The sequence below is a fragment of the Lactuca saligna genome, chromosome 6, assembly GCF_052625555.1.
Source record: "Lactuca saligna cultivar CGN05327 chromosome 6, ASM5262555v1, whole genome shotgun sequence".
Taxonomy (NCBI): Eukaryota; Viridiplantae; Streptophyta; class Magnoliopsida; order Asterales; family Asteraceae; genus Lactuca; species Lactuca saligna.
Genome location: NC_136422.1, coordinates 122,051,352 through 122,063,634, shown reverse-complemented (window position 1 = coordinate 122,063,634; position 12,283 = coordinate 122,051,352). Strand labels below are relative to the sequence as shown.

General features: G+C 32.1%; 1 protein-coding gene across 1 annotated transcript; it reads right to left on the bottom strand.

Annotated features, from left to right (window-relative positions):
• Nucleotides 1-9,527: 9,527 nt before the first annotated feature.
• On the bottom strand, nucleotides 9,528-11,631 carry LOC145000314 (Protein kinase superfamily protein). Its single transcript, XM_078959511.1, has 5 exons — nucleotides 11,123-11,631; nucleotides 10,892-11,027; nucleotides 10,670-10,806; nucleotides 10,390-10,513; nucleotides 9,528-10,165 (listed from the first exon to the last, which is right to left on the bottom strand). The coding sequence occupies exons 1-5, from the start codon at nucleotides 11,537-11,539 to the stop codon at nucleotides 9,708-9,710; spliced, it is 1,272 nt and encodes a 423-aa protein (XP_078815637.1). The 5' UTR covers nucleotides 11,540-11,631; the 3' UTR covers nucleotides 9,528-9,707.
• Between the last annotated feature and the right edge of the window lie 652 nt (nucleotides 11,632-12,283).

The following is a 12,283-nucleotide window of genomic DNA, read 5'->3' as shown; positions in this document are numbered from 1 at the left end:
GATCCTTGTGTATGAGCATGCATCACATGGAAGCCTTGATCACCACTTAAGTAGACCTACTCTCACATGGAGACAACGCCTAGAGATATGCCTTGGGGCTGTAATGGGACAATGCTACCTTCATGATCCAAAAGGGACACAACAAAGAGTTCTCCACCGTGATATAAAAAGTTCCAATATTTTACTTGAAGAGAATTGGAATGCTAAAGTTTCAGACATGGGACTATCGAAAATTGGACCTGCTAATCAACTGCACACCTTTCTTCTCTCCAATGTTGTAGGCACCTTTTGGTATTTAGATATGATGTATCTGGCCACGAGCATTCTAACAAAAGAATCAGATGTATACTCTTTCGGTGTGGTCTTAGTTAAAGTATTGTGTAGGAGACTATGTTTTGAATATAACAAAGGTCATTTGCGAAGGTTAGTGCATTTGTGGAAAAAAAAAAACTACAAACAAAAGAAATTGGATGAGATTATCTTTCAAGATTTGAAGCAATAGATGGATCCAGGTTCATTGGAAACATATTCAGACATTAACTATCGATGTTTGTAGAAATCACGTGATGAAAGGCCAAAGATGAATGAGGTTGTGGAAAAACTTAAGATCGCTCTTCGATTTCAGGATATTTTTGAAGAATCAATGAACAATGAAGAGATCATTAAAATTGCGGTACCTCCTCTTGTCTATAAATTTTTATAGGAGCTAAAGATGCTTCTTTCAGACACATATTAAGAAGAAAAGTTGCCACATGATTATGAAGACATAATAAAAACATCAAAAGATAGTTTGAAATGGACAACAAAGAAGGAGCTCTACTCTGTTCTACGTATCATAATCGAAAGTTCACATAAAAGTGGTTATAATACATACCTTTCAGATTGCTATTGTAAACAATCTTGAATACTTGCTTGAAATACTTTTGGTAGCAAGCACCACAAGTCTCGTACCTCTAATGGCTCACAAACAAACCAAGAAACCAAGGAATACATTAGACAGAGAAAGGTAGATCATAATTTTTGGCCAAAGGCACTTAGCATCAATGGTTAGCCAAAATTTAACCTAAAGTAGGGTTTATATAGGTGTTAGGAAGGTATTGGATAAGGTAGGTGTATCGAAGATAACCCTAATCTCTTAACTTCCTCCCTAATGCATTCAAGGCACCCTTAGAGCCCAAGGAAACTCTAGGAACACCCTAGAATTCATTCCCCACTTTAAGGAGGTTCTAGAATACCCGATGCTCAACTATTGAACATTGTCACCTTTAGTCCCTGCAATTTCATTTAATTCCTTTAATTTAAAATTAATTCCAAATTAATTTCTGATTAAATGTTTATTAAATAGTATGATTTTTAATTAATATATTATTTCCATAATACATTAATAAATCATTCATTTTGATTTCTAATTAATTTATAAATTAATAAATCATTCTTCTCTCCTTAACAATTATCCTTATTCAACTGCAAGGTTTGAAGGCAACCCAAAAGGACATTGTTACTATCAATTCAAGCACATATCAGCTATAGTTATGGGCTTAGACACCTAATCCAATAGCCTTCCACTTGGATAAGTCTAATAACTATAGTTGCCAGTATGACTTAAAAAATTGACCAGCATATTGTAGCTACCAAAAGTCGTTGTCGAACTCTGGCCTAGTCAGTGATGTGTCCTTTAATAAGTGATCAAACATTCATCCGTTCTACAAGATATCGTATGGACATGATACGTTGATTATAATCATTCTCTCTATCCAATATTTGTTTCCCGATTTTCGATTTATGACGACTGAAATCAGACTACTAATTAAACACATCAATCCAGTCCAGGCTTGGCCAAGCACTTTAGATGTCATCATCAAATCATCGAGAGGCCCACATATATCACTTTTTCCTGTTTAAGGTAAAAGGAATGGATAAACTACAACCTATTTGCTTGCAATATTCACTCATCAAATCATGAACACCAATACGTTTTATAACATGAAGTTATCAATGTGTTTATGTATTATCAATACACACCTGACTAATAAACTACAACTCATATGTATCTGTTTCAAGAATATAAGATATTATCGTTTCAAAATTATTTGTGATAAAATACATGAAGTAATTCTCTATGTATGGGTTAATCAAATACTTAAATCCCCATTTCAAAAGTACTCATGAATACTGCAACAAACTATTGTTGTGTCTAAACCCTTAGACAATCAACAGTCTGATTCATGAAAGTCTTAATTCACTACTTGCTTCCAAAAGTATGATCGACTATGGATGTTTGAATAATCCAATTATTCAGGAAGTAAAACTTGCAAAGTAAAACACAATAATAACCTAATTAACTATGGTCTCAAAACTATTGAATATAAATATAACACTTGTTATTTAATCACCATAATAATTAGACTTTATTAATTGTATAATGTTTCGATTAATCAACTAAATACTTGAACTATACATCAGTCATGCCATATTCCAAACATGCATACTATGTTTCTTTATGGTCCTTCCTTTGTGAACATATCAATTTGACATAATTCCAATGATGCTCATTCCCTAATTCCAAATCCATATTACAAGTGTAAGAATTCCAAATTCTTGGCACCACCAAATGTGTTGGAGTCTAACCTTGCATGGAATATCGTTTTGTGATGATGTGGCTTGAAAGTCACAAAGACTTTGTCGACGATGTCACAAAATGCTCCATTGAAACTTTGGTACTTAAAATAATTTCATGGTAATGAAGTATCAAATTTAAGGTAACTCCTTGAACACCTTCCTTGCATTAAGGTTTCTACCTCATCTGTAGATTCTAATCACCAACTATCATTATGGAAAAAATTTCATATTCCTATACGACTATCAATTCTGATGAAGAATTACCCCAATCAAAGCATGTCACTAGGGTCCTTCCAAATACTATACTTCCAACTGTCCACAAGCAACCAATCTTCAGTGAACCTCAGATTGATCTTAACAAATGTTTAACAACTTTAGTCATATCTTGTTCTAGTCCTTTTTCTCTCTCAATGCCCTAGGCATTTGAAAAATCAGACAAAGCGAATATTATAACATATGTAATTAATCCTATATCTGAAGCATATGGGACTCGACACATAATGTCTTACCTAAAGACATGATACTTGATCAGTCTCTAGCTATAATATTTCCATATATCGAATTTCCTATGTTAAATCAATTCAATACGATATTCATATATGTTCATCACTAAGTTCCATTAAAATCCTTCAATCTAAACTTTTAGATTTGAAATGAAGTATAAGTGTCCTCTCCCCTAGATCCTTTCTATAGTAAAACAATCTCCAAACTTGCATCTTGCAAACTTGTAAACTTTGTTTCCAACAAAAATTATTTCCGACTGGCAACACTTAGCATAACAATTATGATCCCACTAGTATAACAATGATACACTTGCCAGCATAACAATTATGCTCCCACGAGCTTTGATATGTACCCAAAAATTAACCGGACTTCTATAAATCAATGCCCTTGACTTTCTTACTCAAGTCCATATTTTTTATGATGATTTGATAAGTCTTCATCTAGACTTCTCTAGCTCATACACATTCATTAGATAACATATGTATGTGTTTAACCCCTTTCAGAACTTATAGCAATAAGTCTTGAATATTCAAACTATTTCTTGCCATTTCTCACAATTCGAACTATGGAAAGGGATGTCATAATCATATACAAATTTGAGAACACAATTATCACAATTTCTCACCATAATGTTATCAACCAGATTTAAAATCTACTAATGAAAGTGTTTCCTCATAATCATTTTCATGAATAAGACAGAAACCTTTTTCCACTTAGATTTTATGGTGTATATGTCCTATCCATGTGAATTTGTCGTTTCCAACCTACAATCATAAGATAAGGTTGAGGACAAAAACCAAAATCAATTTTTTTTCCTTTCATGGACTAAACTTTGTTTATTCTTAATTTCTTACATTTTGGTAGCACTAGGGCCTACCAATGCTTCCAAGTTGTCAAGAAGATCATCCATATTAATCAATGTACTATCATTGACCAACGCGCTCTACCTTTTGCAGCCAAATGAGAACTATAGAACTCAGATGCATTTCTAACTCAACTGGAAGGTGCACGTAAAAAAGAATGTGTCAACTAAACACGATAGGTTATCAACCTCAGGTTGTGTGCTAGTGATAACTAAAAGGTTTATTCTTGATTGACTCCTGAAACTTTTCAAGATCAATAAGACTTCCACTAACTTCTTGGAATATAAGTTTTTCTGTTAAGGAACATTCCTTGACAGGGAAAAACAAACATTCAAAACTTAGTGTGGTTTCTTATCAAGACAACACTTCATTTAATTAGTATTATTTTACCTTTGTTTTAACCAAAACATCATAACTACCAATTTCAAATGTGCCTGAGTAAGAAAACATTTCTATTCCACATTTCATGAGGTGTTATAAACCTACTTAGCTTGAAATAAGCTTCATGATATGATTTGAAGTTAGTAGAGTGTGACTCTAAAAGTTGATTTGGAAACGAAGTATGATTCATCTCTTGATTAAACTATTTCAGAATTATCTGATTCCTCTTCTTAGTTAAGACAATTTCACTAAGATGTCCATAAAGAATCAAGTATGACATAATTCCATAATCATTTAGATGATCACAAAACATTACACTAAAGTATTCTCCTATCTTTTCAGATTGGAAAAACTTTTATCTCTTTTCCTAATAGATTCTTGATATTCGTTCTGCTATTCTTTGAAATACTTTCAAATAATTAGAACTACACTTAACCTTATAAGCATAACCACATTTACTGAACCATCAGTAAATTATGATGAATAGACTTATCGTACTTTGTGGTAGATCTGACCAGTCCACATCAATGTGCACTAGATCCTTTCTTCCTTCACTTTGACTCACATAAACATGTGATCAACGAATTAGTCTTAATATTCTGAAGATCAAGATTCTCATACATCACACAATCAAATTGTATGACTCTAAGTTTCTATCCAACTGAAACTTGGGTGATGAGAATTACTTTCACTTTATCAATTATGACATTACCACACATGATATAACAATGAATCAAATTCATATTTAACATTGCTAATAATGGAAATATAACCACCAATTTTCATAAATACTGTTGTAAGGAAATACAAAGTAAATAAGATAAAACAAAATTTTACTATATTTCAATGTTGTAAAAATCCCGATTAGGTCCCGATTAATCTCCGATTAATCCCTAGGCGCTACTCGACCGATTAGAGAGCACCTAGCGATTAATCCATGCATACAAAATGACTGAAACAGTAAAACCCGATGAAATTTTAGCACTTTGAAGAAGTTATATCTAAATAGAAACTATTTGAGGTATGATTAGTGTTGTATTTATCATATTAACCTATATTAGTGGTATTTATGAAATTTTATATGATATTAGTCCTATCTAATTTTTTAAAATTTAACAAATTAGCAATTAATGGTCCCTGATTAATCCCCCGATTAATCTTCGCTTAGCCGATTAATCCCTTAACTCCAGTCCACCGAGTAGCTAACATCGAATGATTTTTACAACCTTGCTATATTTATAATGTGTGGAAAATTTTGTCCTTACAATGCAAATATATATGAAAACTATGTTTCTAGATATTTCCTAAGCAATCTGTTAAACTATCATAACTCCTAATCAGCAGCTCAGAAATCTGATCATCGAACCATGGGACCAAAATTCATCTCTCACGATCAGATTCATGTTGCTCTTCTTAAGCTTCCTTCTTTTTCATAGATTCTGCAAAACATCAAAATGTGACTATCACATCATGTATTAAGAATCTATTAATATGAAATTAATAGTGTTAGATAATGGATGTACCTGAAGTAGAGTCATACAACTTGACTTTTTTATCTTTGCGATCTTTGAGGTAGAAAGGGCAGCTTTGCATCCAATGTTCCTTCAATTGGCAATAGAAACATATGGAATCTTCAGGAATGGCACATGGAACTATCTAAAAATTATCCTTTCTCTTTACCATATGGTCAAACGGTTTGACCTTTGCCGATCTTTTTCCATTAGGAAGAGAAACCTTTTCTAGACTACCATTGTTGCCATTGTCCATGGAGTTTTGGGAGATGGATCCTTCAAACACATTTGTTTGACCAGTACTCTTCAGCAATTCTGCTCCAACATCAATTAGCAAATATGTCAGATCAATTAGGGTTATGTCGTGGTTATTCTTATAGTAGTACTTAAAGAACTGACTATATAGCTTAGGAAGCGAGTGAAGAACTAAGTGAACACCCAGCTCCCTTAGGAAAATGACACCTAACATTCCTAATCTATCCATGTGTGACTTCATTTTCAAAACATGCGTACACTCATAATCTCCATCTTGGTGTTTTCATGTCGAAAGGGCTTGAGAAACTTTGATCTTTTCAATGTTGACGAAAACGTGGGTCGGGGAGAATCACTGGAGGAGGTGGAGGAAGAGTTGGAGAAATATGATTTCTAGTTCCACCAAAGCTCGAAGAAGGGACGTTCTTTCATCTTGATCGATAAATAGAAGATCATCTTCAGAAGGAAAACCAATTCCAAAAGGATGAGGAAGACCATAGTTGTCTGAACTTGACATCTATAAAGGGAGAAAAGATTTCAAGTTAGTTGATTTATTTAATCTTTAATTGTTAACCCAAAATTTAAATTAAGGCTAGGATTCATATTTTCGAAGCACATTCTAAAGAGAGATCGTGTAATCAAATTCGAATCTATTTTAGGTAGGTACTAGTTTCAATGTAATTAAACTCCTAGATCTTTGAGATTCATTGAACTATTTAATGACATGTTTAATCTTGATTATGCCCTCGCTTTTGTGACTGGGATGTCAAGGATCACAAACAAGATGCGAATAACCATGTAAATTAGCTTGGTACTCTTGATGTCATTTATCACCCAAGTAATGTGTCGGTTAACCACACACTCCATTATTCAATGATAATTTACGAGACACCCATTATCAATAATATTAGTTCATATTAGTGTGCCGGTTAACCACACACGCTCCACTAACGACCAATAAGGTGCAATGTGCAATTTCATGGGTTAGCATCTAATTCACATTTTTCCTAAACTAACTAAGATTAGGATTTTAGAAGATGCTTTAGTTACTTTATAATTTGTTATACTTTTAATGAGAATTAATTGTCCTATCGAACCCGTTCGGCTAACGTCCCTCCATTAGTCATGAGAGCGGTGGGTTATAGTGTATACTCAATGGCGGTCATATTATAAGCCACTTCCTTAAACTCCCCTTGTTCACCAGCTTCGTGAATGAGGCGTGCTAGCGATTCGACTAACTTTTCTTATACACATAGTAAATGTTAAACTCTTAATCTTACATATAGTATAGGGTGTATTTTAAACATTTTAAAATACTAACAGTTTAATCTTGTAATAAATTAACCTTTTAATTTAATTAAACTTAAACCACGTATGGATTTATTAATTACCATTTATAAAATCCATAAGGATATATTTTAGGGTTTATCATTTTAAATTTTCAAAATTAAACCTTTTAATTTCAAATTGCAAATAACCTAAAATATTAATTATTAAATCCAATTAATAATTATCTAGGAACCAAATATAGATATATTAATTATCCTTTAATTAATCTTTTAATTAAATTATTAACCATATCCATAAGGATAATTATAATCCTGTAAAATCAACATTATGTAGATCATAATTATCTCCTAATATTTAGGCCATATTTAACTATCTAGTATTACCAAATATTAGATTATGGCAGAATAAATAAAAGATAATTACCAAATATAAACCTATTAAATCAAGTTAGGCAAGAAAATCTGAAAATAGATCTGACGCACCAACTCGATGAGTTCATTGAACAGAATGATGATTTTGTTCGCTTCTCCTTTGAACAATTCACAATTGCATCATATTCAAGAGACAACTAATCCTAGACTCTGATACCACTGAAGTGTTTTGAGCAAAACATACAATCATGTGTGTATGCAAATCTAAATTGATTAGATCTAAGTTTTCTCTAATTGAACATGCAAACAATGAACATGCACACACCATTAGGATTCCACATATGATGATTTACTCTGATTTTTTGGCAATTGATGCATTAGTTTTTATTTGAAATGTTTGGTTGATATTGGAAAATATTTTATCTACTATTAAAAATGAATTTTTAGGACCATATTTTAGGATGTTTGAAGTTGAGTCCAAGTAACTTGGGTAAGCTTAATAGATTTGTTATACCTAAGAAGTATGATGTTCGTTGTTTTCCTCATGTGCCTGATAATGAGTCAGAAGTTGTTTAATAAGTGTAGACGCCCCAAGAAATTTTCCATGGACGAAAATAACCCTCCAAGTGGCTCTCACTAGCATAAACTTTTCAATAAACATGACCAGGACAAATGTAACAAAGTCAAATATTTAAGCCGATACTAAAAATGTACTTCTTTGAGGCATGTAAGCAAACACGATCTATGCATTTAAACATCAGTAAGGATTCGAACATGAGAATAACATGAAAATTCGACCAAAGTACGGAAAAAGATAAGAGTAACACATAAATTTTGCACATAAACAATAATCATATGATTTGCAAAAGAATTGAGCATTAAATCAAAAATCATTGCTAACCTGATGTAGTTGGTGGCGTATTTGACTTTGATGATGTAGAGTATTCGAATGTGATGCTGCAAGCAAAATCTTTCAAGAAAATGTGATGAAAAATGAATGATATTATAGTTATAGAAAATTTAGAAAACGAAACTGCAAATGATATCAATCTTTGATTTGAAATTCTACATAATAGCTATGATTTAAAAAAGGAATGATAATATATTTCGTGAAAATGTGATAACAAATGAATGGTATTATAATTATACATAATTTACAAAAAAGAAAATTGGAAAGGATATTAATATTTGATTTGAAATTCTACGCTATGAATGAATTTCAAATATAAAACATAACTACATATTAGGTGATTAGAAAATTTTGTTTGACAATTAGGAAATTTAATTGGAGTTAAATGCATTCTATTTCAAAAAATGTAGATTAATTATAATATAATACAACATTTATTGTAATATCATTTTCATAATTAAAAATGTTCTTAATTATAACATGCTATCCAAATAAACAATATGTGAAATTAATTCAGTGAAAGTAACGTAAGCAAATTAATGTAAGAGTTTAAAACATCTAAGGAAAACTCAAAGTCTTGATTATTTAAGATTGTTGTCATAACATTTGTTTTAATATATATTAAAGATTGGGGACCACAATGACATGGATACCATAAATGTGGGTTACGCGATTTAAAATGGGTCCAGAATGCAATGTATCGTGGTTATCTTGCCAAATTCAGAAAGTTGGTTATTTTGTTCAAAAAACACTTACAAAGTTGGTTAGATTAGTGAAATTCCCTATAATATAAAGTTTTTAAACACTACTATCATATCATGTACAATTGTCAAAATAAAAAAGGTAGTAGGAAATATCTAATACAAGCATGACATACATGTAGGGCACATATCTGTCAAAATTTATACGTATATATGACTTATAATATAAGCATATCGGTACACAAGTAGGAGCACTTGTTGACTTTTCTTCACAATTTTATAATAAATTCACTATATTTTAGTCATTATCCTTTCACTTTTATGTTTTTAACAGGAGTCTGTTTCCAATATATATGACCACCATTAATTTCTTTTCTTCCTTTAGGAGAAAAAACTGCATCTCTAGCGGTTTTTCTTGAAGCTACAGGCCATTGCCCACAGATCACTGCCATGTCCTTTAGATTTTCAAGGCCTTCTAGAGTTTCGATTATTTCATTCATTTTTGGCCTATCTTTAGGGTTCAAGTTCACACAATTTAGTGCTAAAACTGCCATCTCCTTGACTCCCCTCACTGAGTATTGACCTGACAATCTTGGGTCAATTATGCAACGCAATCTTCGACTGCTAGTCATGTACGGTTTTGCCCAATCCACAAGATATTGTTCATTCTTAGGCCTCGTTTTGTCCATTGCCCTTTTTCCAGTTAGTAGTTCTATCAACACCACTCCGAAACTGTAAATGTCACTCTTTGTGGTCAAATGTCCTACAATTTTGCAATGAATTTGTTAAACCTTTATATATAGACAAAGAGAAGTAGAGGGTTTATATTCATCATGTTTTTACGTCTTTATAATACATATTGAAGAAGTAATTAAGACTAGTCAACCAAAGTGTTAGGTAAATTTAGAAGAATAGTAATAGTTGGTTTGGTTTTATTTTGTTTTAGTAGTAATGTTTGGGGAGTAGGTAGTTTAGAGCAATTAATACCAGTGTTGACATATTCAGGAGCAGCATAACCATAAGTACCCATGACTCTAGTGGTTACATGAGTGTTTGATCCTTCGGGACCCATTGTTGCCAACCCAAAATCTGATAACTTTGCATTAAAATCCTGCCAAATGTAAAAATGCATGGGGTTTAATTAAGTTACATTATTTATTTAATATTTCATGAAAGATAATAAATCATAAACATTTATAGTATTACTTTTTATAACAAGTCATATAATATAATTATAATACAAAGTTGTGAAGAAAAACATGCTTACCGAATCTAATAAGATATTGGAAGTTTTGAAGTCGCGATATATAACAGGCTTATCAGCACCATGCAAGAATGCGAGCCCTTTAGCAGCACCTATTGCAATCTTTAATCTGTTTCCCCATGGTAGGCAAACTGAGATTCCTGTATTAATTACAACAGCTAATATGCTCAATCCACAACATACTTACTATTGGAAAATTTTATAAAGAAAACATGATCATCTTACTCTTGAACAAATGATTTTCCAAGCTTCCACGTGGCATGAACTCATACACTAGGAGTCTTTCTTCTTCTTCACAACAATATCCGATTAGTTTCACTAAGTTAGGATGCCTAAGTTGCCCGAGAAATATCACTTCCGCCTTCATGATTTCCCCAAAAGAAACAATGATTATATACGTAGACAATCAATCATATATTTAATCTAATCATAACAATGTTATTTATTTAAACTTACTAGCCATTCCCTATGTCCTTGCAACCCTTCAATATCAAGAAGCTTAACTGCAACGGCTTGTGCCTTCATTCCACATCTCATGTTGTCATCCACATAACCCTTATGAACTGTACCAAACCCACCTTCCCCAAGCAAGAAGTTGATAGAGAAATTTTGAGTTATGGCTCGTAACTCACTGAGTTTGAAGTCAAACAAATCAGGACCAAAAGTGTGCGCTATGTCCTCATTTATACGCATAGAAGAAGACTGACTAAGGTCTGAGAAAGATAGGTGCCTAAACGATGGTGATGGAGTCACATTCTTTGAGAAATCGGACCTTGAAGTCCTACATCTGCTAAAATTGTTGAACACTGTTTGATCTTCAACAGAACAACAGTTTGCTATAAAGGGTTGCCAGGATTTTGAGGAGTCTTTCATGATTAGCAATGAAAATGATTAAAGATGCTAAAAGAAGAGAGAATTGAAGGAGTATAAGTATTAGTCATGGGAATTGTTTTGTGGCAAATGGTTTTGGTTTTGTGTAACAACTCCACAACCACTATGCCAAATTTGGGTGTTTTGTTGCAAGCTTTTTTAGACATGGGGCATTGTTTAAGTTACTTGATTTGGCATCAAGGTAGATGGCTATGTGTAAAAGTAGACCATGGATATTGTGTGTGTTAGAATCTTGATACTATTTGATTTGTGTGACATATGTAGGAAAATACCCTATTACTTGATACCTATGGTGGGTCCCACTCAACCTCTATAGAACGAAAATGAACATTTGTAAATTGTAAACAATGTTTTGAAAACGCGACTAACTAGACATATTACATATAATGTAGTTTTTATATTCGTGAAATATATTTTAAAGTTATTCAAATATTTAAAATATAAACAGAATATAGTTTTTATACGATTTAAAAACGTCAATAAACAAATTTTTTAATTACAAATTAACCCTGTCCAAACCATTTATACCCGTATTTAAAAATAAAAAATAAATAAATAAAGTTCTGATTTTAACCTTTTACCATGTTTAGATCATATCATATCTAAACAGTTATCGGATATTTATATATTTAGAATCTCATCTCAATTTTATTTAAATTGTGGTTCAGAAATATAGCTGAAGATGAGAGACAAGAAGTCATAAAAAAGCGTGTGATGGGGGCAATG

Excerpts from the sequence above, each read along its gene's own strand:
- LOC145000314 (XM_078959511.1), bottom strand. The coding sequence starts at position 11,539 with ATGAAAGACTCCTCAAAATCCTGGCAACCCTTTATAGCAAACTGTTGT. Across the intron at positions 10,807-10,891 it reads GGAAAATCATTTGTTCAAGA|GAATCTCAGTTTGCCTACCA; the intron begins GTAAGATGATCA and ends TAATTAATACAG. Across the intron at positions 10,514-10,669 it reads CCAATATCTTATTAGATTCG|GATTTTAATGCAAAGTTATC; the intron begins GTAAGCATGTTT and ends TACATTTGGCAG.